The sequence below is a fragment of the Crocuta crocuta genome, unplaced genomic scaffold, assembly GCF_008692635.1.
Source record: "Crocuta crocuta isolate KB4526 unplaced genomic scaffold, BGI_CrCroc_1.0 scaffold154, whole genome shotgun sequence".
Taxonomy (NCBI): Eukaryota; Metazoa; Chordata; class Mammalia; order Carnivora; family Hyaenidae; genus Crocuta; species Crocuta crocuta.
The window spans coordinates 11,341,122-11,368,393 of NW_027530545.1; the positions used below are offsets into that span (position 1 = coordinate 11,341,122).

The 27,272-nt window shown below is 38.3% G+C and overlaps 1 protein-coding gene across 1 annotated transcript in view; it reads right to left on the bottom strand.

The window, feature by feature from the left end:
- Positions 1–5,392: 5,392 nt before the first annotated feature.
- ARHGAP15 (Rho GTPase activating protein 15) overlaps positions 5,393–27,272 on the bottom strand; it is a 623,791-nt gene continuing 601,911 nt past the window's right edge. Inside the window, exon 14 of the mRNA XM_077767808.1 lies at positions 5,393–5,756. Coding sequence (XP_077623934.1) covers positions 5,573–5,756 — 184 coding nt within the window. The 3' untranslated portion in view covers positions 5,393–5,572. The remainder of the gene's footprint in view (positions 5,757–27,272) is intronic.

The following is a 27,272-nucleotide window of genomic DNA, read 5'->3' on the forward strand; positions in this document are numbered from 1 at the left end:
GGGAGAAATCAGATTCAGGCAAGGTAGAAATGACCCTCTGATCATCAGGAGTTATACCGGAAGCAGAAGTTGGTAACATATATACTTATGTGACTTGGGTATGTCTTGGTCACAATGTCTTTGAGTAGTTATTGTCAAATGACAAATCATTGTCAGAATACCAGAAGCAGCCCCTACCCTATAATTCAGCTGGCAATGGTCCTGTTAAAGGAGTTCTGCATAATAACAAATGGTGATTTGCACTTAGCCGCCATAATTAAGAGACAGTGAGTGAAGCGCAGAAGTTCAGTTGGATGGTGCCCTGTAATATTGATGACCATATCTGCTGCCACTGTCTGAACTCAGGCATACATTATTGCTGCATTATTACTGCAATATTTTTCTGTCTGGCAATGGTGTCTATAATTTCTCCTTGCTTCAAACTCTCCTCATCAAGTGCCCGGAGAATCTTTACACATATGATAAAGTCATTCCCTGCTAGACAACCTTCAGGTCTCAAAATCAACTAGAGACTTAATGTTTCTTGGTATGGCATTCAAGGCTTTCTTAGAGTCTGATCCCAACTTTCTCATTGTCTTTAGAAGCTCATAAAGCTAACTGTTAGTCAATAAGCTGGAGATGTATCATCCATATCCATTATGAACAACTTAAAGTTTGATGCTATATTACCTACTTTCATCTCCATCACGTGATTCTGTTGGTTAGTCTCAAGAGGTGAGAGAGGGCAGTGTTCCATTTTAGAGATTGGAAAAATGAGACCCAAGGAGAGTAAATAATTTGTCCAGGACCTAAAAAGTGAGTTCTCCTAAGTGTTTATTCTGCTCATTTTCTTCTCTCTTTTCATTTTCTTCTCTTACACATCGCTTTGGCTCAGTCACATCTCTCCACCATTCGCTTCATGCACTACCATCTTTCGGGGAAGCAGGCTTTGCAACATCGGACGGCTTAACACTGAGTTCACAAAGATGGAGAACCTCGGGCTAAGTCTGCTCAGATGTGTTTTATGAGGTGCCCTTAAAATCAGGTTTCACATAAGTTCCTGAATTTCTGGCTTGTCATGAAAGATCTGAAGGTCTGGCAACATTGTGCCACATTCCCGTATAAGCAGGGTCGGCTTGAGTTGAGCAGAAGCCGACCCTTCTGGCCAGGGGTTGAGCTGGAGTTTTCCCCAGCTGCTACCACTTCATAATGCCTTAAGCCTGCTCTTCTTTACTCACTTATATTACCTGCCCGGCCTTAGTAACATTTGAGTTTGCAACCCTTGGCGTAAAGAAAAAGAAAAAAAATCTATTTTCTACAGATGAGATGAAATATTTTAATTGAAGCAATAGTATGTGATTATTATTCCTGAAGGAAGTCTTTGTTTTTTGGTATTAAGATTTTAGTTTCCCAAGGAGCATGTTAATATTGTTTTGGTTTTCTTTCTGATTTTTGACAACAGAGCAATTTGACCCAGAACTCTTAGTGACAGTCCTTTTGGCTGAAAATCTTTGCAGGGCCTTTTAATTAGGAATTGACAGGGTGATTAACTTATAATTCACAAAAATAAATGTGGAAAAGAGAAGTACAGGTCAGTATCTAGCTGTGGTAAACTGTAAGGACAGCAGCATTGCCAAGTGATTGTTCCTTTTTAACAGCTTTTCTAATTTTTCTTAATTGGATCCTTTGTTTTCTAATTGGATAGGGAGAACTATCATACGGCTTTCAATTACTGGCCCTGGCATGGTGATCCCGTCATGTGGCACACACTATATGAAGTCACACTCTCAACATATAGAGCAAAATAAATATTGTCTCCGCAGAGTTTTTTGTGTGAATACGGAAGAGGGGCAATCGTTCATATCCTGGGTGGGTAAATCCATGCTGGAATGGGATGTACCAACCGGCTTGCTTGTCCAGGGAGACTGTTTTGGACTTGGGCTTCCACTCTATCGACTAAGTTATAGATTATAATATGTTAAAATGTTTAGTCATCATAATGGAGAAATGCTCCTAAAGACACAAGATTATCATTGCATGATAGATAAGATAATATTTAAAAATGTACACACACATACAAACACATAGGAGAAAGTGCCAGTGTCCTCAAGGTAGTTTGTTTTTTCTGTCCACTGGTGAATTTAGAGATTCTTTTTAAAAAAAATTTATTTATTTATTTATTTATCTGAGAGAGTGTGAGTGGGGTGGGTGTGCAGAGAGAGATGGGGACAGAGGATCCCAAGCAGGCTCTGTGCTGACCACAAAGAGCCTGATGTGGGGCTTGAACTCAGGATCTATGAGATCATGACCTCAGCCAAAGTCAGAGAGTCAACTGACTGAGCCACCCAGGTCCCCCTAGAGATATTTTTTTCCAAGGAAAAAAGTTCTTCTATGGCTTTCTTATTTTACAACTTCCACTGCATCTCTTTTGCCTATGGGATACATATTTTATCATGTCCTATATCTGACCCAACTTCTTTCTCCAGCTCCATCCTCTGAAGTTGCTAGGCATGCACTTCATCCTCTGTTCACTGAGCTTTTCTCCTTTCCTTGGAGATAATGAGTCTTTTAGGACTCTGTTCATGCCATTTCTGCTTCCTAGTATGCCTTTTACATTTTTGGTTAATCTTATTCATCGGTCAATATTGGATTAAAAAGGTCACCTTCCCAATGAAGCTTCACCTGACTTTTCCCAGGCACAATTTGTTATTTAGTTCTCTGTCAACTGCTGAGCTTTGTTAATATCTTTGTTACTAGCTTCTGCTTATTCATTCATTCAAAACTACTTTTTGAGCATCTCTATGGATAGGTGCTAAATGCTGGGGCTACATAGTTATTAGGATGACTGAGGTCCCTGATCTTAATTAATCTTAGATAATTTTCTCTCTTACTGGACTTTGGAGTTTACAGAGGGTAGGAATTTGCCTTATTTTATATTTTCATCGCTACTGCCTAGACTTGCACCTAGCTCAGAGTGCTTAAGTGACTAAGAAGTGCTCATTTTTTTTTTTTTACATCTTTTGGATGAAGAATATTGATCAGTTTTTTAAAAAATTTAACTCCTGAGTGAGTAAACCTAGCATATCTGCATTCTTGGCTTTTAAACTTGGAATAGAAGGGGCATCTGGGTGGCTCAGTTGGGTAAGTGGCTGACTTCGGCTCAGGTCATGATCTCGCGGTTCATGAGTTCGAGCTCTGCATCGGGCTCTGTGGTGACAGCTGAAAGCCTGGATCCTGCTTCAGATTCTGTGTCTCCCTCTCTCTATGCCCCTCTTCCACTCATGCTCTGTCTTTCTCTCTCTTTCAAAAATAAATTAACATTAAGAAAAAAATTTTTTAACTTGGAATTGTCGATGAGATCATCATTACTGTTGTTGGTATGTTCTGGAATCTAATGAACTTTTGGTATAACTTTTTTTATGCCTTTGGTGTGTACAAGTCAGATCCTCTGATGGGTGCTTTGGCTCAGTACGATGGAATGGCCTTATTCCAGAGAGGAAACACAGTCTCTGATTAAATGCCCTTAGCAGGCAGGGACAGGACACAGCTGGGGTTTGAATCAGGCTAAATCCCGTCCAATTGGAAATCAAGAAGCTGGTGCTTTCGAAGATTATAAATCTGGAAAGCAGCAGAGATGAAGGGCTATGAGTCCCTGCTCAAAGCAAGGTAGTGCCACTTCTCCTTGATTGTTAGTGCTGCTTCTTCCGCCTGATGCTCCCAGAATAACTGTAAAAATGGACACGGGAAGAGATACGATTTCAATGCTGGGACTACTCAACCCACGCTTCCCCCTTCAAAAAGAGAAGTAATTAAAATCTTGGAGAAGATGTAATTCAGAATATGGAATGTCGTGGAAATGAGGAAGACTTGAAATAGAATGCCAGAAACTCGTTTCCTGTTTCCATGTTTTTCTGAAAGGGATAAGTACAATGTTACATATCAGAGCTTAAGGCTGGCAAGTTAATTAGCTCACTGTTACCAGTGACTTTAGGTCATGGGATTCTGCCTCCTGTGACTTGCCTTGGCTCTGTGGTATGTGTATATATACCACTCTTCAGCATTTATTGTGGTTGCTTCTCTGTTCTTGGCCATGAGTTGACTTAGTGGTGCCATTGCCAAGATGAAGATATTCAGGAGGAGCAAGGTCACTTCTTCTCAGGCAGCTCTGTGGATGCTGGAGCTGTGTGCACATCTGGCTATCTCTTGAACAGACTCTCACTGTACCATATACCCCATGTATGCTGACAGCCTATGCCTCTGAGCTCATTGCTGTAAGTGCTTGCTTTTGAATCCATGCTTCACACACTTTATTTACATGCTTTATTTTTCATTTTATGAACAAATCGATAACTAGGCTTACTCTTTATTGCACTGGATTAGTTTTATTTATTCCTTTTGAATTTGATTAAAAAGCTGTCAAACAGAAGTCTACATTTTTATCAACAGAATACTTTCACAAAACTGGATATGAGATGTGTTCAGCTAGAACATACTTTTCAAAATAAAACAATGTTTGGTATATTCTAGACAGTTACCCTTTCGTTTATCCATGACAACTGAAACTGAGCATCAAATGGATAAAGTAATCCAAGTCTAGTCAAGTAATCCTTAGGGCATATGAAAAAAAAAGGCTTTTTAAAAAGTTCTTTCTAGATGGATCTAATGTAATTCACCAATAAAGCATCCTCAGAAGCGTAATAAAAATTCTACATAAAATGACATAGCCAGGGCAAAGGAAGATATACAGTTTGATGAAGATTCAAAATGGATGCTAACATTAAAAATGAGTGGTCGTGCAATTCCTGTATAATATAAAGATCAAAATTCCAGGGCCCTAATTTTGCTTCTCACTTATAAGACAGTATGTTTATGGGACTGCAAATACTCTGTGTGTGTGTGGGGGGGGGGGGCATAAAATCTCCAATGACAAATGTTTTGAACTATCATTTTTCTTCGAAAACATTGCCATTCAACATGTTGTGTTTGTAAATTTCACCATCTAGCGTTGAGGATAGCTGGGCTATATTTTATATTTGCACATGCGGGAAATGTTCCTGAGAGATGAGATATATCTATTTTAGTGGAAAACCTAATCTTCTTTGTTCATTCAAAAATTATTAATTTCTGGCTTCTTTCCTCTGTTGGTTCCTCTCATGTACAAGTAGGAGTATGAGAACATTCCTGAGGCAGCCAGGTTAGTGAGAAGGCTCACCTGGGTGCACAAATACCCATGCTGACAACACTCACACTCACACAGTTATACACCCGATGCTTGGGAGCAGCTTTAAAACTGCTTTTTGGATATGTGCTGTGCTCCACACATTTTTAACAGTGTGGAGCATGCATAATGAATGCCTCGAAGCGCTAGAAGGGACAGGAATGAAGGGGTTAATGTAGAACACATATAGGCAAATATTGTCAACTATTTTATTCAAATGTTTGGAACTTAAACACAAAATTATCATTAGGTTTTCACAAAACGAGGCATCTGTCACTTGAAAGGAAAAAAATATTTCAGAAATATGTTTACAGAAATGTAAAAATATTAGGCATCGAGACAGATGTGAACATATTCAGTAACTTGTCTTGTCTGTCAGTCTTCCTCTGAGCCGAAGATCTTATTGTACTCACTCAGCATGAGCTCCGCTATCTGGTTTTGGTATACCATATGTACCGCCATGTTCCCCACCTCATCTTCAGCTCGCAGAAGGGTGGGTCCAAATACAATCCCCAGGCTTTGCGTGGACATGAGGTTCTTGGAGGCTTTGGCCACTATCCTGGAGGGGGAAGAGAAAGAAAGAAGATTCCATGAGTTTGAAGTGAAATTGTGGTTACTTTTGATTTATAAAATTCTGTGTTTTTGAGTGCTTTTTTTTTTTTTTAAATTTCAGTTTAAAGAAAGGGCAATGATTGGCTTTGGCAAAACAGAGAATGCAATGCAGGCAAAACATTTTTCTAGTTCTACAGAAGCGGCAACTACTGTAACATTCTTTAGTCTTCTGCTCTTTATGTTTTATTGTATGAAAATAGGACCTATGACTTTGGAGAGAAGGATTCATTGCCTTGTACAACTTTTTATCCCCATAGTACTGGACATTGTAAGTGCTCAGTAAATGTAGCATGAATAAGTAAACAGCAAACGTTTCTGTGGAGCATTAACAAGAGTCAGCCTTCGAAATGTTTATAGTCGGGGCAGCTGGGTAGCTCAGTCGGTTAAGCACCTGACTTCAGCTCAGGTCATGATCTCGTGGTTTGTGAGTTTGAGCCCCATGTTGAGCTCTGCGGTGACAGCTCAGAACCTGGAGCCTGCTTTAGATTCTGTGTCTCCCTCTCTGCCCCTCCCCTGTTCACACTCTGTCTGTCTCTCTCTCTCTCAAAAATAAATAAACGTTAAACATTTTTTTGAAAAGTTTATAGTCAATGGAGGAAACACCTAAAATATATAAGAACTGAAGCACAATAAATAAAACAATATATGCACAGTTGATGATGGGAAGTAGACATAGACCAAAAAAATAATAAGATTTTAGTGATTGGAGTAAGAAAAGTGTTTCTGACAAATGCTGACTGGAATATGATTTGTAGAGAAGGTAGGTTCTGAGACATTTAGGTGTATGGCAAAATTCTAAGTGTCACCATTCTTTTTAGACATCCAATTTAGCTTACACTTCCATAAAATACAGAATCCTGTAGCATTTGTACAAGGAAAGAGTCCCACTGGAATCGAAGAAATGTTTGCTTGTGTGAGGACTGTATGGGGAGCTGGAATACCCATGAAACATTAGGATGTGGTTTTATTAATGGTTACACCTTGCCTGCTTCAACACAGGACTCTTAAAAGGAAAATAAAGCCCATCCTATATATTGAGACTTAATTCTTACCATTGGAGCCTACTTCATTTTATATTACAGTTAGAAAGGTTGAGGTTTTAGCAATGTTAAGGAAATAGGGATAGCATATGGAAGGACAGAGTACTAAGAAATACTAAACTCTGCACTCTACCAGACACCTTGACCCAAGGGAAATATGAGTGTAGAGAAGAAAGTGAGGCAAAGGAACTTTATCACAAGGCAGTCAGGTCTCCATCTCAGAGCTCTCTGTCGAACACTGAAATGCTGGACTTTAGAGTATCTTTTGTTTGGTCCTCTATCAAGGGAGGCAGGAAGCCTTGGTTTACCTATCTTTTCCTAGACTCAGATTGCTGAAGTACCAGTTCTGTGACCAAAAAACCATGCCTTCTCTCTCCTGAATGAGACTGAGAAGGACCAACACCACTGATTTATGACTCCCCACAGCACGCGTGCATGGCCAGCAAAATGCCCTTGACTTGCTCAATATAAACAAAATCAAGTATTGTTCTAAATAATTGTATTATCATCTCATTTAATCCTCATAACAATTCTATTAGTTGGCTTCTATGACTGAGCCCATTGTACACATGAAAACAATGAGACTGAGAGAGGTCTAGTGCCTGATGTCATACAGAACTGAGTTTCAGACCCATGCAGTTTGGTTCCAATGCCTTGGGAAGCATTAGCATGGTGTGTGTTATAACTCCTATCTTTAATTACTGGGCCAGCTTGTCATTCTGCCATCTCCCATAACATTATAAGATCCTTCCATGAAAGGTCTGAATTTGTATTCCGCACCGCAGAATTGTGATTGACAGCCTGATTCTAACAGATTTATTGTGGGCAAAATGGCTCTCAAATTTCGACTGAATATTAAAGGTATTCTGCCTCCCATTTTCACCTTTTTTTTCCTGCTTTCAATGGAGAGCATGTATACCTGTGAGCAGCACTGACTTGGCTACCTCCTGGAAAGTGTTCTCATATTTTAGAGTGTCCGTGAGTTATCAGAGCCTTCAAGTTTAAAGTTTCCTTTGGAACATAAGAAACTATGCCACTTTGTAACTGCATTTACCAAAAGTCTGTGGAAAGATTTAAGCATTCTCCTAACCTGGAGTGGGGAATGAATGCAGTGAATTAGCCTTTGCTTCATTTTAAAACATGTATTTAAACAGACTTTTCTCTTTTGATTTTAGAGTAACACCTTTTTGTGATACTCTTTCATTGACTCTATCACAATTAAAAAAAACTCATCAAAGGCAAATATGGAAACAAACATAACTAATCAAGTGAGTACAAATTAGGCAAAAGTTGCCTTAACAAATTTATCTATAGCTATAAGTTGATAAGATTTTTCTAGCAGAGAACAGGGCTCAGAGGTAATAGGGCATGGATACAGTAGAAAAGAAGCAAGAAAGTATTGACAGTGTGAGGTCAAATCACTGATATAAGGCATCTTGACCAACAAGGAAGAAGAAAATTAGGACTGGAGTCCAGGAAGACTGGAAGGGGAAAGTGACGATGGGAAGATTGACTTGAGGATTGAAGATGTATTTTCCTATTCAATAATAGCTATGATTTTAATTGGTAGAGGAACAGTGAAATTTGGGATAGTCGGGAGACAGAATTACATCAAACTTACAAAGAGGAGGCTAGCAATCAAGGGAATCCAAGAGCTCACTATTGGAGAGGGTGGTCGGAGCTGTCAGGAGGGTTCAAGAGTATCCTGGAAGAGGCCTATAGTGTCTGGAGAAACCTGTGTGTGTGTGTAGGAGGGTGGCCCAGCTTTCCAGGGCATACTAGAAAGTTATAGCATGTAGGACATGGGCCATGAGGGGGAAGAAAGAAGGATAAAATGGGGCTAGACTAGTTTTCAATTTTCCCTGAGTTCTTCATATTTTTCCTGCTCAGCCAAAGGCCTGGTCTTTGAATCCAGAGTAGGGCAAAATCTAGAGGAGGAAACCAAGACTGAGTTTAAAAAGGATGGAGAGTAGGAGGCTAGCCCTCCATGTCCGAACCCACCTAGAGGAAAGATTTCTCTATCTTAGCCAGTGGGTTATGCAAGAGGATTCTTGTAAGGGATTTCTGCCAATGCATCAGTTTCCTAAATTTCCTGTGGACAAATGTTCATTTTGTGCTTTTATGCATGTGTCAATGTGGAGCATTCATTCCATCTCAAACTTGTATCCTTTCCATCCATTTCTCTGCACACTCTGCATACTGTTTGATTTTAATAGAACCAGCTTTAGCATATGAGTGCTTTAGCTTTAAAATAATCTTGTTATCAGTAGATTTTACTAAACAACACATCGCTTTGTATTCTTGTTACATTTGCATTACTGCAGGTTAAATTTCCTTAACAGCTTGGAGTTTTCTACTAATTTTGGAAAATCAAGTTACTTGGAGTAACTTTAAGAAAAATCAAATGTAGTTAAGAAAGAAAGTTAATAAGATAATGCGGATGTGTATTAAATAGAATACACCCATCTTTCTTATTCAGTGTTACAGAATGTGTGCTTGTGTGTGTGTGTGTGTGTGTGTGTGTTTATGTATATTTCATTGGCAATTTTTTTTTCTGAGTATCAACCAACCAGTAGTTGGTGTGTGGAGAAATCAAACTTTTTGGTTAGAAAAGATACTGAAAATGAGTACCAATTTGGGGTAGAAGTCACCATCTATTAAATTATATGATTCATGTAGGTAGGCAAATACATTTCATATCAATGTTTAAACTGGATTAGATTCCTTTCTAATAGTGAATAGACATTTCTATCAAAGAAGTCCCAAAATTGGGGATGTCTTGGAAAATGTATTAAGGTCGTTATAAACTTCCTTTTTCAAATGCAAACTTAACTGCTCTCTATCTCAATAAACTGTTAAATAGTTAAGTGGTTGATTTAGGACCACATAGGGAATCAACCAGAATTTCAAAGTATCGCTAGAATATTATTTTGAAAAATTATTTAGATCTCATAGGTTTTTTGTTTGTTTGTTTTGTTCTGTTTGTACCTCAAATCGATGGATACCAAAATTTCCACTCCCACTGTGAGGACCAGCTGCATATTGCAAGTGCTATTTTATCTAAAAACTTCAACAGTAAACACATGTAGAGGAGAAACATAGACTATTGAAAGAAACAAAAGTCATTCATGGAAAAAAAAAAATCCAAAGGCAGAAAACTCTCAAAAACAATTAAGTTATACTTCCAGTAGCTTAAAATGAGTTGAGTCATATATTTGGAAAGGAGGCTCTGACTCAGAAACCATGTAGATTTTTTACTATGGGTCTGATGATACCTTTCACTGAGGTGAGTTCTGCAAAACCCCCTTTCTGCGATGTGATTTACAAAAACAGCATGCCAAAGTAAGATAAGTTTTGGAGAAGTTGTATGCCATTTATTTTCTTGGAAATTCATGTTACACAATAGCAGAATAAAAGCTCTGAAAAGTCCTGCAGGAAAAAAAAAATATCCCTGCTCCTCTTTGTTTGACTCATGTCTTCCTTAACTGTGTTGGATGTCAAGATTCCCTTTCCTGAGGAGCACGGGTTAGGAAATGCCGTTCTGGCTGATTTTGCCAAAGACCTACTATGTAGGTTTGAAAGTCTTAGGGATTTTACCCTCCTATGCCACCTGGTTTTGGAAGCTAACCCGAAGAGGTCAGATTGCGGTCATTTCTGGAAAGTTCCACCCCTCTGGCAGGGCTTAGATTTCATTAGGCCTTAAACTCCATGACAGTGTTGTAAATTTTGAGCTACAATTTAACCTGTTTTCAACAAAGAAATGAAAGAAATCTCCCTTCAGTGGCAAAACAAAGACTAAAAGGCAAAAGAACACATCGGAATGAGAAAGGTGAGGCCAAAGACATGGTTGAAAGATTAATGTACAGTGAATTGATGGATGGGCAAGGAGGTGCAAAAACATTCAGATCTTATAACAATATTTGGGAATTCCTCTACATGGTTGTTTACTCACCATTAATTTATTTCCAGAAATGCTTACAGCAAAGATTCTAAGCAACATGAAGAGCTCAACGTCTAGTGACTGGGAACGTTTGACTAATAGGAAAAAGACCCCAAACTCCACTCTTTTGAAAATGGCTATTTATTAATATTGCTTAGTTTAAAATAACCTGACAAAAATAATTATGATTTTTAAAATTTGTTCATGAAATATCGCTTGATATACATTCACTGTAAAAGCAATTCTAATACTGTTAAATAAAATTCAAGTTTATAAAATCTTGAAATGGGTAAGAATTCATTTTTCTGGCAAGAGCTGAAAACATGATATACAGTTTACAGCACAGAAAGAAGAGGAAATGCCAGGGCTGCTTTTTGTCGGGTCCAAATGGAAGGAGCAATGATCCATCAATTTAAGATTATTTTAGAAATAATCTATGATCCAGGGCTACAGATGTTGGACCTCAGACAAAAAAATCCTTGCAGCCTTCTGCTGGGTAACTTTTTTTTTCCCCAAAAGTGAGCTGAATTGCTAACCCAAAGAAATTTCTTAGTTGCTTTAAATCACTACCAAATGACTCCAACTGAAAGAGAGCTTTCCTATAAAACTCAAAATTAATGCTGAATTAAGAAGACCAAAGCATTTAATAATAGTCCAGTTCCCAACAAATATACAGATGTAAACTTTCTTTTAACTCTGTGCTTTGCTGTTACCATAGTGACTTGCGAAGGAAGTTGAAAGCCACAAAACTGCCTGCAGGACAGCTCTCGAGTTATTGGAGGTGGACTAGAAGTGTTCGCTTCCCTATCTCCGGAATGCTATTATTTTCCAACACACATAACTTTAGGATGGCTTAACTTGAATGGGGAAACTGCAGTGGTAAATCTTGCCATCAGGTCAGACCTACCTCACAAAATACAGCTTATCCATTGTATATGAGGTGTTACTTTTGACTTTGACTCTTTGACCACTTAAGGAAAGAGAAGCTGTTAAAAATAGAATAAATTTTCAATGTGCTTGACTTCTGTTTCCTATGTGCTACAACTATTTTGGGGGGATCCTTGCTAACCATAGCTTGCTACCCTCAATTTGCACAAACTATGCTGTTTACATTGGCTTCTTTCCTTCCTTCCTTCCTTCCTTCCTTCCTTCCTTCCTTCCAGTAAGATTGGGGACAAAGCAGGATTTCAACTTTCTCCCTTATAAAAGCAGAACTTTCACAAATGTTTTTTGTATTTAACACTAATGTGTGTTGAGGTGGTCATTCACTGGTAATATAGCTATTTAAAAAAATTTTTTTTTAATGTTTAAGTTTGAGAGAGAGAGAGAGAGAAAGAGAGAGAGTGTGTGTGTGTGAGTGGGGGAGGAGCAGAGAGAGAGGGAGACACAGAATCTGAAGCAGGCTCCAGGCTCTGAGCTGTCAGCACAGAGCCTAACCTGAGGCTCAAACTTGAGAACTGCAAGATCATGACCTGAGCCGAAGTCGGACACTAAACCAACTGAGCCACCCAGGCGCCTTCAGTAATTCAACTGTTTTTAATATAAGTTATAAATCAATTTGTTTAAACTAATTATAAAGTGTTCAATTTTGCACTTAAGTATTATTATTTTCCAAAGCAAGTTAACAACTATCCTTCTAAATGGGAATCATGGCTATTTTTTTTGACATTTTTACTTTTAAATAATCTTTATAACCATGTGCATGTAATTCTTTCCAAGCACATTGTGGAAAAGGAGCTTTATATGGTAGTTGAATATTCACAGCTTATTGAGACATTATAGGGAGAGTATAAAGCATCTTTAAAGAAATATTCAGAATATCAAATAAGATAGAAGGACATGATAAAGTTAAAAACATGAATAGCCATGGGTTTCAAAATGACTTATTGCTAGGGGAATATATATTCTATAAGGTAACACCACCAAAGATAAAATGGATATTATAGCCAAAGCCCCTATATAATAGGTATCAAAAAGGAACACTAACAGTAATTACTATTTGTTTAATATCTATTGTGTGCTAATCATTGGGCTTCAAATATATCACAATTTCTAAAGGCAGATTTAAAAATCAGCTTTAATTTATTTTTTCTAATTTGAAGTAACATTCTATTAGAACTTGAAAATTTTTAGAAAGTATAATAAAGAAAAAAGCCCACCAGTAACCATGAACAGTAACTCAATGTTACTATTATTCATTCATAAAAATTTATTGAGTGTCTGCTAGGTGTTGAATACTATTTTGGATGTCAGGGAGAGTACAATGAGTAAAACAGACAAATCCCTGCCCATAGGAAGCCTATAATCTAATGGGAGAACCAGACAACATAATATATCAATTAATATATAATGTGATTTTAGACACTGAAGTACAAGAGAAACTGAAAAGTGGTAGTTCTTCCACCGATCCTGGGAACCTTTTTAAATCCTCATCGTCCGGAATCCACCTCTAGAGATTCTTGTTTACTTAGTATGGGTGGAGTCTGCCTGCCTGCATATAATGTAGCTCTCAGGTAGTTCTACGGAGCCAGCGGAGTGTAGTGGGAAATGCCACCTGTAACAGACCAGGTACTCAGGGAACCCTCTTGAAGAAAGCGACAGGAAACAGAGACTTGGTTAGTTGCACATACGGGGAAAGGGAAAACCCCAGGCAGGGAAGAGGAGGTAGAAAGCCCCAGTGGTGAGGTTGTGCTTGGTGGTTCTAGAAATAGGGAAAGGGATAGTGTGGCTGAAGACTGGAGAGTGAGGCAAATGAGGTAGGAGATGCTGTGGCAGGTCTCACCGACCTTGGTAAAAGTTTAGGATCTAATGACAAGAATGTGGGAATCCATTCTTTCTTGAGCAGAAGAATGACACTGCCAGTATTTAGGTGATATGAACTATAAATAATTTATCTTCATTTGTATTTGAGAAAATACATTTTATGTAATTTGTGTACATTTTTCACTTTGATCATGAGCAATCTTCATGTCTTCCCTATGTAATACCTATTATTTCATTGCCTTAGATGGGACAGAATGGCTTGTACCCTAAACCCTATAACTTCATAGTATAAGTGAAATTGATATGTAAAAACATCTTTCCATGTATTCCTCCTCCACACTTTGGAGTATTTCTTTGGGCAATGGTTCCCAACCAGGGGCAATTTTGGCCCCCACCCCTACCCTAGGAGACATTTGGCAATGTTGGAGACATTTTTGACCGTCGTGACTGGGTGGGAGGTTGCTACTGGCAGTGTGTGGGTAGAGACAAAGGATGTTGCTAAACGTCCCACAGTGCACAGGACAGCCTTTCGTCACACAAAATTATCCAGCCTAAGATGTCAGTAGTGCTGCTGTTGAGAAACGCTGCCTTACAGTGAAATACTAGTATTTAGTGACTAGATCAATGGTTCTCAAACTTGACCATTCGTGAGATTAGTTTGAAAGCCATGGGGGCGCCTGGGTGGCTCAGTCGGTTAAGCGTCCGACTTTCGCTTAGGTCATGATCTCGCGGTTCATGGGTTCGAGCCCCGCGTCAGGCTCTGTGCTGACTGCCAGCTCAGAGCCTGGAGCCTGTTTCAGTCTGTGCCTCCCTCTCTCTCTGACCCTCCCCTCCTCACGCTGTGTCTCTCTCTCTCTCCTAGAAATAAATAAAAACATTTAAAAAAAAAAATGAAAGCCATGTTAAGTCACAGACGACGTAGCACCACCTGCGGATTTCCGATTCACCAAGTGCGAAAACTTGAAAATTTGCATTCCCTCCAAGTTCCCGGATGATGATACTGCTTCCCCTGGACCACACTTTGAGGACTCACACTAGATCATTAAGTTATGGCTCTCCTTTTCTCAAAATATGGAAACATGTCGGAGAGTCTGCTAGTCCTATTAACATCATTATCATCTGGGTTTTTTTTTTTTTTTTAAATAGTTGCCAATTGATAGGCATTTTTCAATGGTCTCTCGTTCTTCGCATTTAGGTTTCTTTGAATTTAGGAAATGTGTGCAAAGTTAAAGAAAAAAAAATAACCAGCCCTGTGGTGGATAACCTGTGAATAGCTGTTAATATCTCGTGCTCCCTTTCTTATTGAGAGCATGTAATTTTTTTAAAAATATTTTTATTTCTAGGAGAGAGAGAGAGAGAGAGAGAGCAGGGGAGAGACAGAGAGAGAGAGACACAGACTCCGAAATAGGCTCCAGGCTCTGAGCTGGCAGTCAGCACAGAGCCCGACGCAGGGCTCGAACCCACGAACCGCGAGATCATGACCTAAGTGAAAGTCGGACACTTAACCGACTAAGCCACCCAGGCACCCCTGAGAGCATGTAATTTTATTTGCTTGCTAGTTTAATCCATTTATTTATCTTGTATGACAAAACTAATGCATAGTCTTTGGGGGAAAATGTCCTAATTGGGAGTATCTAGAATAAAAAAGTAAATACCTCCTGCTTCCTAGTCAAACTTCTTAATGATAAGTATAATTAACAGATGGATGTTCCTTCTGGATGTTTTTCTTTCTTTCTATCTATCTATCTATCTATCTATCTATCTATCTATCATCTATCTATCTATCTATCATCTATCACATATTTTTTCTTAAAAAATAAAATAAAATAAATATAATATGCTACAATTTGCTTTCCCCTCCTTGACTGTATATTGTGGGCATCTTTCCAAGTCAGTATATATAAAAATACCTCATCCTTTTTAAAAAGTTGTTATATTTCATAGTATGGAAATACCTTAATTTACTTAACCATTCCCCTGCTGCTTGGCTTTTACGTTGCTTCTAATTCTTTACTATTACAGACAATGAAAATCCTTGTATACATAGATTTGTAAATTTTTTATGTGTTAAGAAGCATAATATTTCATCATTTTTGTTGTATTTATATTCTCCCCATTCTTCTGTTCATTTATTTATTTACATTTACCATTGTTTTTATTATAAAATTCACCCATTTAAAGAGATCAGATAAATATCATAAATGTTTTCTTCTAGTTTTTAAATAATTTTATTTTTCAACATACTCTCTAATTCATCTTAAATATATTTTAGTGGGTGAAATATGATGGTAATCTAAATTTATTTTTTTGTAAAAGCTAGCTAGTTCCCCTAACATTTGGTTGCATGAATTGCTCATTCTCCATTGATTTGTGATGTTGCATTTTGAGGGCAGCTTTCTATAGTCACACACACACACAGCTGGAATATTTTACTTTGCTGATGATCTCTGTATACATTCTAAACTAGCATTTTGTTATTTAAATCATGTTAACCTCATTATATATATTAGGGATATCTCCCATATTTTTTTTTCCTTTTTCAGATGTGAAATAAAATTTTCAGATGAAAAGAATAAGCCTGATAAAGATTGAATAATTTGACCAAAGCCATGTAGGAGACAGAAGAGCCCAGATTAAGATGCAGATTTTTATTAGTCTGGGATATGGATAGTCTTTCCACAAATAATTGAGATCCAGCAATTTTAAGTTTGAAATCAAGGGGTTTCTTCATGATGAGGCCTGAGGCCTGTGCAAGACTGGGGGAGAGAAGTGAATTAGAGTCAACAAGAAGTTTTGGGTAATATATTTTGATATTTTAAGTCACTTAATTCAAATCTAAGGATATATTTACCGAACTGAGAAGGGTGTTTTTAGAAGAAAACCAAATTAATCTGGATTATTTTTTTCTCCAGATTGACACAGTGTTCTAAATTTTGAAAGCATTTATTTCTCATTGTGAATGGAAATACACTATTGGCAGAGTAGATTGAGGATTTCAGGTATGGTTTCCCTTAGGTGTTTTCTTTCAAGTTTTAACATGGTTTTGGCCATCCACATTTGACCATGTCAACAGTAAAAGAAGACTTAATTTTTATGCCCCTGAGCACTGCCAATCTACCTGTAGCTACTGATCATATCCCCACCCTCAGAAGACAATGATTTAGGGTGAAAGGCTAGGAAATATATTACATATTGAGATTATCTTTAGAAAGGAAACATAGTAAATTCATCATTATTCTCTACCTGAATTTGTTCAACAAGGCAGTTAAAAAGACTAGTATATCACAGAAACATTTCTATACATAACGTTGAGGATTGTGCATGGATCAGCATTAATTAGGCCAACCAGAATAAAGCACCTAATTATAAAATATTAGCAGAAAATATAGAACTTAAATATTTGCCTTGTGATATTAGATAAAACCAAAAGGAATGCTATCAATATGCAAAGTCAGAATTCATCCACTTTCTAGTTTCCTTGTCACATAGGTGAGGAGAACAGCTAAGGACATCGATATCAAATCTTCAGTAGTTTTTGAAAATTGTCTCCTTGCTTAAAAGATCCCAGAATAGCCAAAGGAGAATGAGTTACAATTTGGATATCATCATTCAATCATCCATGCTTAATTTTACTTTCTGAGGAAACAAAAATAACTTTTAGACACTTTTTTTTTGTACAGTGACATCACTTTAGGAGAGACACTGCACAACCAGAGAGCACCAAGGAAACGTGCCCTGCACAAGGATGCGCTTCTCGGCAGTGGAGGGTGGGGGTGGAAGGTGCTGGATTTGGAAAAGAGAACAGTTAGAGAAGTCCTGATGACTGAGTGCAGAAAGCCAGGATATGGAAGAAAAAGTCATCTTTCCTCTTGTAAATCCAGTTCCGGGAATTAGCCCAGACTGACTTCACCTCCACATGCAGAATTTAAGTTGTGAAAACAGCCTAGACTGCTTCAAAAGATTCATACTTATTATTATAGAAAATTTAGGAAAATGCAGACAAATTGAAATAGAAAATTAAAATCCGTCATAATTCCATCACATAGACATCACTGCTATTAATGTTTGTTTTTGATGTTTCCATACGTGTACTGGAAAAATACTGTGAGCAATTGTCAAGGTTATTAAATATTCTGGACACAGAGAGGCCATGAGTTCCCCATCAGAAGGTATTTAAGGATGGTCAAGATTCTTCTATTAGATGGTAAACTGAATGACACTTAAAATGTGGTTTGGGCTCCCAGACTAAAATGAAAGAATGGACATTCTGGGAAAGTCAAACTATCATGTGAGATGAGGTGGGATGATATATAATAACTAAGGTTTCTTCCCTACCCTTCCTTGAATTTCTTACATTTCCCCAAGATTAAGCCAGCAGAATTTGAGCTCAGTGAAAGGATGATGAGGCATAGAAGCAGAGAGCATGCTTTGGACGTTTGCAAGAGAGGTCATGTGAATTCCAAAGACTGTACCTCTGAGTTATAAAAGTCTAAATGCCCAAGGACCCAGAGTTGCCACTATGGCCTTACCAGCACATTAGAAAGTAGAAGACGAACCAGGCTACCCTGCTACCAGACAAGAGAGAGATTCTCTGGACTGAGAAAAGGAGAGTTAGGGAGAAGAGATTGAGACTTTGATGAAGTCCTACAGAAGTGGGCCAGTCCTGGGCCCCACCTGTCCCTTTCCCAGAAGATGCACACTGTTAGAAAGTTTGAGGATTCTGAGACCAGACAGACCCAGATTCTTCTTACAAAAAACCCAAGGATAAAGCAGGATTCCAGAGTTTCTCATGCTCAATATATCGGAAATAGATAGAAATTATTTCAGGGTATATCTAGGTAAAGGTGACATAAGACAGCCACACAGAGTTCTGCCTGAATAGTGACTGAAACCCAGATCTGGGACTAGAAGTTGGAGATGATGACAGAAAACCAAAAGAGAATGAAGATCAGCTTGGACAGGTGGTAAGAGCCAGACAACTTTCTACCCTGCTGCTCTGTTTTATTATCTTTTTTCCAGAAGAATGTAAACATTTTAAGCACCAGGATTTCATCTGTTTTTGTTTAGTGCTGTATCTCTAGACCAAGGTTAGTATTTGGCTCATAATACTAGATGCTCAATAAATATTTATTGAAATACTGTATAGATGGATGCTCTCCCTGGCCCGAAAAAAGTACTTAGGCTGTACATACCCCTCCAGAACTAGAAATGAACCAGGAAAATGTCTAGAAGACACTCTGAGTTGACTAAATCATTTAGAAGAACAAGCCTTGAAAGGGAAATTAGTTTTGATAATGGCACACTAATTACATTTCCTGCACACCTGAGTTTCATTCTTACTCACTGCTAATGAGAACATAAAGGCAGCAGAGATGAAGGAGTGAATATTTCTGGATAGCTTGTTAGGGGCCTATAATTGTACAGCATGCTTTTCCTTCCTATGTACTATTGACAACGAATTTCCAACATGTACCCAGTTTGAACAAAATTGGAGAAAGGGACTTAGAATAGAATGTAATTTTTATCCAGTTTATATTATGGATGGTTGAAGTTAAAGATAATGACACCATCTAAAATCTGACCACCAAATTCCATTTTAGGTAAAATGCCCGATGTATCTGTAAAAATACAAGCCCTTTCAAAATGTGTATAATGCTTGGCTCAAAGACAGAAACTATTTATTTTGCTTTTACATATATAAATTTATAATCTGTACTGTGGTAGAGAAATAAAATGTGCCAGTTTCTGCATATGTCCTTGTACATATGGATGTCGGACTAACTCATGATTCTATTGTTCTGCTCACCCATTTGTAATTACCTGTTATAATAAGTTCTATGGGCAGGATGAAATGTGTTATTGTTTTAGGGACCACGATGAATCCCTACACTGGGCTTTATAAAAGGGTCTCCTAGTTTCCAGGCTGCTTATGGACCATTCCTATATTTACCAATTTGACAATGATGGTGGCTGTTTTGGATGCAGAAATGGGCCACTCAGATTCCCTGCCTATCTATGAGAAATGAGGTTAGCAGATGACTTTAGTTGTCTTCTTCAAGGGTTACTTCAACTGCAGTGAGCTACCTTACCCAAAGGCATTGACTGACCCACTACAGAGATAAATGTGGCCATTTCCTCTCATTGTGGGACAGCATCGGTGGGCTGCATGGACTCCAGGGCTCCCTGTGGGGTTGGCTGAAATTTTGTTGGGTCCACATTGTGATTGAACTTCTTCCCACCAATCCTACTCTCACCCTCTCTCTTCCAGAGGCCAATCCCTAGTAAACATCCTGCAAGTCGAACTCTTTTTCAGGAGCTCCCTATAAAGAACATACTGTGATTATTGGTTCTAAAAGTGGTCCAAGAAAGCCGGCAAAAGATAGGAATTTGGAGCTGGGTCACTTGCTGCCTGGCTGGCAATCAAGAGTATGTAGTGATGGCAGCCAAGTGCAGTTGTGTCTTGGCACAGTGTAGCAGTCCAGTTGTTAAAACTCTTACTGGTGGTGAATTGGGATGTTACATCCATGAAGAAGACACTAGTAGTTGATGTAACATGTTAAGCATTAAAAAATAATGGTGGGAGTTTTTGGATAGTAAATGCAAGATCAATGAGATTGAAGGGCCATTACTAAGCACCATTGATACTCTCCAAAAACATTGTTTGCAATTATAGGGCTTTTACCTTGTAAATCAGAGTTGGCTGTAGGAATGTCCGTTAGAGAACTAGGCTTTTGGATAACAATGGGGATGATAAAACACTGAAATAACAGAGGCCAGGTGGTAGGACTTAATTGCTAGAAGCCAGGTAGATGCAGATACAATAATAAGCAGCAGGGCCCAGGGGCAGCCAAGGGGACCTGAGTCACAGAGAATTATGAAGATGGGTAATAGAATATGGGATCCCCAAGAACAAAGTCAAGGGACACCAAGAAGGATGCTATTCATCTTGTGTCATTGTATTAGAATGATCTATGCAGTCATTGTTTTACAGCTACTGCTGCTCCTGAGCACTCGAGGCTTCCTGACTAGGAGCCAGCAGGCCAGAAGGGTGACCATCTAGGCAGGGATCAATAACCCTGATCCAATGGAGGAGGCTGGGGTGCTGTTATACAAGAGGGACAGGGAATAATGTGTGTGACATCCACATGATCCACACGGGATCTCCAAATTCTTTGTCACTCAGTTGTGATGGTTAAAGGATAGGGCAACAATGCTCGAGAAGACATGGTGATTAGAGCTTGAGCCCCTCAAGCATGAAAGCCTGAGTTGCTGCATGAGGCAGCCACCATGACTGGCAGGGGTGATAACTGAGGGTGAGGAGAACGAGAAGGGACGGTGGAGAAGAGAGACAACAAGTGTCAGTCATAGGCTTGGACCTAGTTGCAGCTTCAGGCCTTGGGTTCATCCTACTAAAGCTGCCTCTTCAAAGGTTCCCTCAGGAAGCAAGGCCTGCTGGAGTCCTGGGGAACTGCCTCCCAAGCACACATTAAGAATGGATTTACACAGTGCAAAGGGTGGACTGTGGTAAACATAAGATGTGCTGCCCAGGTGTTTCCTCAAGGAAGGACTATTGTTCCAGCTGCAGAAGTTAGTCAGCAGTGAGCTTCAGTGGTCAGTCCCTCCAAAATTTGCCTCAGCTGAGGAAAGCCTCACCCCACGAGACTCTCAGAGATAGCCGTTAGCCCAATGACTGATCACAGTGAGGGTAAAAAGGCCAAGACATTTTAGTCCATCTGTTGACAACTCTGATGGGCCATAGATACTCGAGAATCCTGTGGGTTGGCCAGCCTTTGTTGGGCCACATGATAGCTTAACTTTTCTTTCTCCCCCATCTTGTTTCACTCCTTCCATTGGTGTTCACAGATAACCATTACCATGTCAAATCCAATCTGTGATTTTAGCCATGTGCTCTGGGGATTCAGAGAAATTCTAGAAAAAAAGATAACTGCTTCTCAAAAAGGAGACCTAAAATCTAGTTCTGAGTGAAGCTCTGACTAGCTCTGTTTTTAGGAATCATTCCTTTCCACTCAAAATTCATGTTTTATCATCAACAAAACTGGGATAAAACCTACAAACTTCTAGTTACAAATAAACAAGAAGTACAGTATAGGGTTGATGGTCAATAATATTGTAGTAATGTTGTAGGGGAACAAACCAACAGACTTGGGATAAAGCCATCATGCCTCATGTACAGTACTTTCTATTTTGCAGATTATAGAAATGTTAATTTTTATTTCATGTGATTACATTTACTTCTGTAAGTTGTTAGTTTATAAACAAGGAGAGAGAGATTAGGACTCATTGGTTTTCCACTATGGTTAGAGTTTTGAAAAAGCGATATTGCAGAGATCCTGATTTAGTTTCCAAGGTTGAGACCTAGGTCTGAGTTTCTGAAAAGTGATGAAAAAGTATCACAGGCAAATCAGGTGTGCAGCGGGGTTTAAAAACTTTTGGCTAAATGACCTGTCTAAAGTTCAGACAGCCAATTAAGTCAAAACGTCGAGGCTCAAATCCAGACCTTTCTCTGCTTCTCTTGAGTTTCATCTGCTATCATTCATACTAAGTTTTCATTCTTGTACGTACATCTTATCATAATATTATGTGTTAGTCATAAAATATAATAATAGAGATAAGAGGGATTTTGGATTTAAAACATTGTATACATATAATGTACTATGACTATTAAAGATTAAAATAATTACTCCTCTTCCATTAGAACTAAACTGTGATTTGTGTGCTTTTAGGGACTAAAAGGTGAAACTCTATAGGTAACATAAGATATTTTTACGATGATATGAACAGAGCATAAATTAACCAAAGTGACACTAAGGCTGAAATCATGTAAGCAAGCATTAAACGAAACATTTCAGTGAAGTCAAAGCAGAGTAATGTACTGCAACTGTCCTGTTCCCTTATCTTGAACACACTGACTTAATTTGGCATCACTAAGGAAGAGAAGAGGGTAAAGACGGAGAAAAGATAAATAGAGAAATGAGGATCATTTTAGTGTGATCATGACCAAGCCATTCATATTTCTCATATAGCCTGGAAACAATCTCATACTTATTGGAAGATGTGACCTTTAAATGTTCCTTACTTGCAAAAAGACAAATATTCTAGAAGTCGGGTGTTAGCTTGTGGAATCATCTGTCCTGCCTTCTCTTCTATTGGAGGCTACTGCAGGGAGAGTGCAAATTGTAGACGAGCAAATGTGTTACTTATTCTTTTCATTTGCAGACTTAGGGTAAGCTTCCGTTGACAGTTCCCTGATTTCTTTAACATAGCAAATCTTTAATCAGTCTAGATATGTTAAAATGTGATTTTTTTTACAGTGAATTGACCTGAGTTGAGTACTTGAGTTGAAATGTGTATTTTTCCCCCTCAAAAGCTGACTTGTAGGGAGAAAAAATCAGATATTCTATGATATACTTTGCCTTAGTGACAAGATGTTTTTGGGGAAATCATCCAAGCTTGAAATAAAATCTTTATTGAAAGTAATTCTACATTCATGCCAGTCAGATACATTGTAGGATTAGACCAGATATCCCCAGGGAAAACTACGGTATATGCACCAGGCAGAGTTGATTATTTGGACCTCCTGTCAGCTCTTAACTTCCTGACAATGGCTGACGCATTCACAGCCGCTACAACTCTGTTTTCATCTTTATTTTGAGAGAAAGTTAATACACTTTACCTTAACTATGCCAAATGTACTGGAAAATAACCCAGTAATAAGATACACCCCGCCTACCAAGTGATATCTGTATGCAGAGAGCATTTAGTTGTGCGTTTTAAGAACACAAATGTAAGCAGCAAATGACTGAAAGATACTGTGATTATTTTTTCTACTTGAACTTTTAAATTTTTCTGGCAAAGCCTCCTTGTGCTGTCTTAAAATCCATGTGTATCTATAGTCATGGAGCCAAGTAAATGGCTTTCGTTGTAAATTCCTTTCAAATGGCAGGGCAGCCTTATTATTATTATTATTATTATAAGAATAATTAGGTTGTCAATGTTATTTGATGTCAAAAAGAAAGACACTGGTATATCAGGTGACATCTCCTTCAACTTAGAGAATCAACAACAGCTTAGGATGTCACTTTTGGAAAAGTCATAGAATTGCTTTTTAGGCCTAATTAACACTGTACCTATTGAGGAGAGAAAAAGGCATACCTTCAAATTTAGACTTATATTCTGATTCACTGCAAAACCAACATATCGGTGTAGTTCTAGAGAAAAGGAAAAGACACAACCCCAAACAGATGTTTAATAATGACCAGATTTGTTTAAAAACTCAGAACTTTATTTTCTAATTCTCATTTCTTGGTTGTATATTCTAAAATTCATTGCTGTTACCTCACCAAAGAATGAAAGCAAGAAGATCAAGTGGCCCATGACTCAAGTTTGAGGACAGAAGTGATAGTCTAGTTTTATGTTCCCCAAATTATAACCTCCTCCCCTAAGCAAAGAAGTATCCGAGGTGAAAAGAATATGTGTTCCGAGAACCATGTTTCCTACCTGAGCAGGTCACTGGTTAAAAAAGTTAAGTTAAAACTTAAGTTTAAAAATTTGGTTTTTAAATTAAAGAAGATCATAAATGTCCTTCATTGGGTGACTGGATAAACAAACGGTTGGATGTTCACACAATGGACTATTATTCAGCAGTAAAAAGGAAAGAGCTATTAAACCATGAAAAGATGTGAAGGAATCCTGTGACTAAGTGAAAGAGGTCAGTGTGAAAAGGCTACATACTATATCATTCCAAGTATCTGACATTCTGGAAAAGGCAAAACTCTCGAGATAGGAAAAGATCAGTCATTGTCAGGAGTTAGCAGTGGGGGAGGGATGTGTAGACAGAGCACAGAGGACTTTGGGGGCAGTGAAGCCATTTGGTGTAATACTATAGTGGTGGATACATGTCATTATACATTACTCATATCTACATAATATACAGTATTAAGAGTGAAACAATGTAAACTATAGACTGTCGTTAATAATAATATATTCATAATGGTTCATCAGTTTCAACAAATGTACCACATTAATGCAAGATGTTAACAATAGGGAAGAAGTACATGGGAATTCTTTACAGCTTCTGCTCAGTTTTCTATAAACCTAAATCTGTTCTGAAAAATAAAATCTATTAATTAAAAAAAGTAGGAAAAGAAAAAAGATAATGACAGCAGATTGCATACACTCAGGGTTCAGAGGTCAGTTTCTCTGCTCATCTATCCTTATGGCCACACACATTTGAATTGCTTTGCATTCTATGTCGTTCACCATACCCAAAACCATATTTAAGTCTGTTTCTCCTAGGGAGACTTTAAGAATTGTATTCCTATCACTTCGTTATTTGCTTCCTTGGCATTTAAACATTCAGATTGTATTACATTGTTGTTGACATGTTTTATTTTTATCTCCAAGTTATTTCATGCACATATGCTTTATCTCCCTCAATTAGATTGCAAAATCTTTGACTTTAGGTGGTGTGTCACCTTCAGCTTTACTCCTATTTTCTTTTGCAGTAGAAAGTAGAAAATACCTTCTTGTCATTATAAATAGTTTTTACTTTATAGGTGACTAAAAGGTTAATTTTTTTCCTCATCTGGATGCCTTTTTTTTTTGCTCCAACAGAATGAGAGCAAAACTGAACAGAAATTAGGAACTCCCCCATATTTTTCTATCTACAGTTGGAACAAAGCTGCCCACAGTACTCTTCTTAACTGTTCTTGCTGAGGTCCAAGAAGGAAAGCCACGTTCATCTGCAAAGATATTGGGTCTCTTTCCACATCATTCCTCCTTCCCTTTCTCCTGTCTTCTCTTTTTACTTTCTTTGGAAAAAATTACAGAGAATGACCAGAGAATGTAATTTGGAAATCCAACAATCTAAAGTAACACGTTGACGTATTTTTTTGGAAAACGGAAGTCAGTAAGGGCAAAACGTCATACTCAGGTTCACGATTTTCAAAGGTTTTATGAGGTAATGTGAAATTACTTTGGGTTAAGATGTCAAAAATAGAATGCAGGAGTTAGGAGGCTTGTGTTGGAAAGTCTTGCTTCCTGACAGATAATGTCTACATCACCCACGTGGGAAAGAATCCATTTCACTGACCTACACAATTGTGTAGTGATCTGGGAGGCTTACACACCCAAATTACCACAGAAACCTGGAGAAAAAGGCGATTCAATGAGAAAGCTTTAGTCTCATTAGTGCACATCAGTTGTACTGCCTGGATGGAAGATCAACTCGTACAAAGAAAAAGATCTGGCTTTCTCCCCTGGCTCCACTTTTCACTGAGTGCAGGACTTCAGGGATTCACTAGCTTTCTTCAGCCTCAGCTTCTGTGTTTGGAAATGTACCTGGTTGGACTGGACAATTTCTAATTGCCTTGTGCTCTACATGCTATTGTTGAGCAGTTTAATACTTAAAAAAAGTTGAAACCCCTTTTTCTTCCTCAAATTTGAAATAATTTGTAAGGAAATTTACAAGCTTGGAAACATATGACAAGTATAGTTATCAATTGCAAAATAAGGGGACCCTGAAACATTAGAGGTTTAGAGTAATATCTTACATATATGTATGTGTAAGATTGAATACATATATTTACACTGGCTTTTTATCTATATAAAGAGTGTGTGTGTATATCATCACAATAAGATACACATTTATTTATTAAAGAATGAAACCAAAAAGCAGGCACTGGGGATTTTTAAGGAAACAGACATGAGCCTCCTGTTCTCTTGGAAGCATGAGGGTGTGTCTGTAGTCTGCATTTTTGTTTTCATAACACCTATGAAAGAATGGTGGCAATGGACCAAGAGACCCGCTCTGGCAGAGGATGATACACAGGTTTGCTTTACCTGGCTGATGCTAGCTGTCTGCTCTGCAGGAAAGGACCCTGAAGTTAAAGCTGCAGTGAAAAAGGGGGATATGAGCAACTAATAATGCCTACGCGGGATTTGGAGGGAGAATAGTAGCATATGTGCCAGGAATGTGCCAGTCAGTGGAAAAGTAATTTCAAAAGGAAATCAGATACATCTATAGAAGTAATGCAAGGTATTCCTGGATGAGAAGAGTTCTGGGAACTTGAGAGGCAAGCTGCTGGGGGGATTTGAACCAAGTTACCCNACAGAAGTGTTGAAGCAGACAAATAGTGAATTTAGATACGTATTGGAATTAATTTTCAAAGATAACAATTTGAAATGGACTTAAAGAAATACACATAAAAGAGATATACTTTGGTGATCCTTTCAGATTAACACATACATACCTACTTCATTAAAAAAAAAACAATTGTACACATATTCATAATGTGGATTTTTATTTATTTTTTTATTTTTTTTAATGTTTTATTTATTTCTAGGAGAGAGAGAGAGAGAGACAGCGTGAGCAGGGGAGGGTCAGAGAGAGAGGGAGTCACAGACTGAAACAGGCTCCAGGCTCTGAGCTGGCAGTCAGCACAGAGCCCGACGCGGGGCTCGAACCCACGAACCGCGAGATCATGACCTAAGCAAAAGTAGGACGCTTAACCGACTAAGCCACCCAGGCACTCCATAATGTGGATTTTTAAAACGCAGTTCCCAGTGGATGCACATGACCCCCTTCCCCTGCCACGTTCTCTTGACCTTATAATCGTCAAAAGACCAAGCCTTTCTGTAGTTGTATGCATACATTGAAGAGAGAGTCATAGAAAGGAAAAAAAAATATAGTTCCTCAATG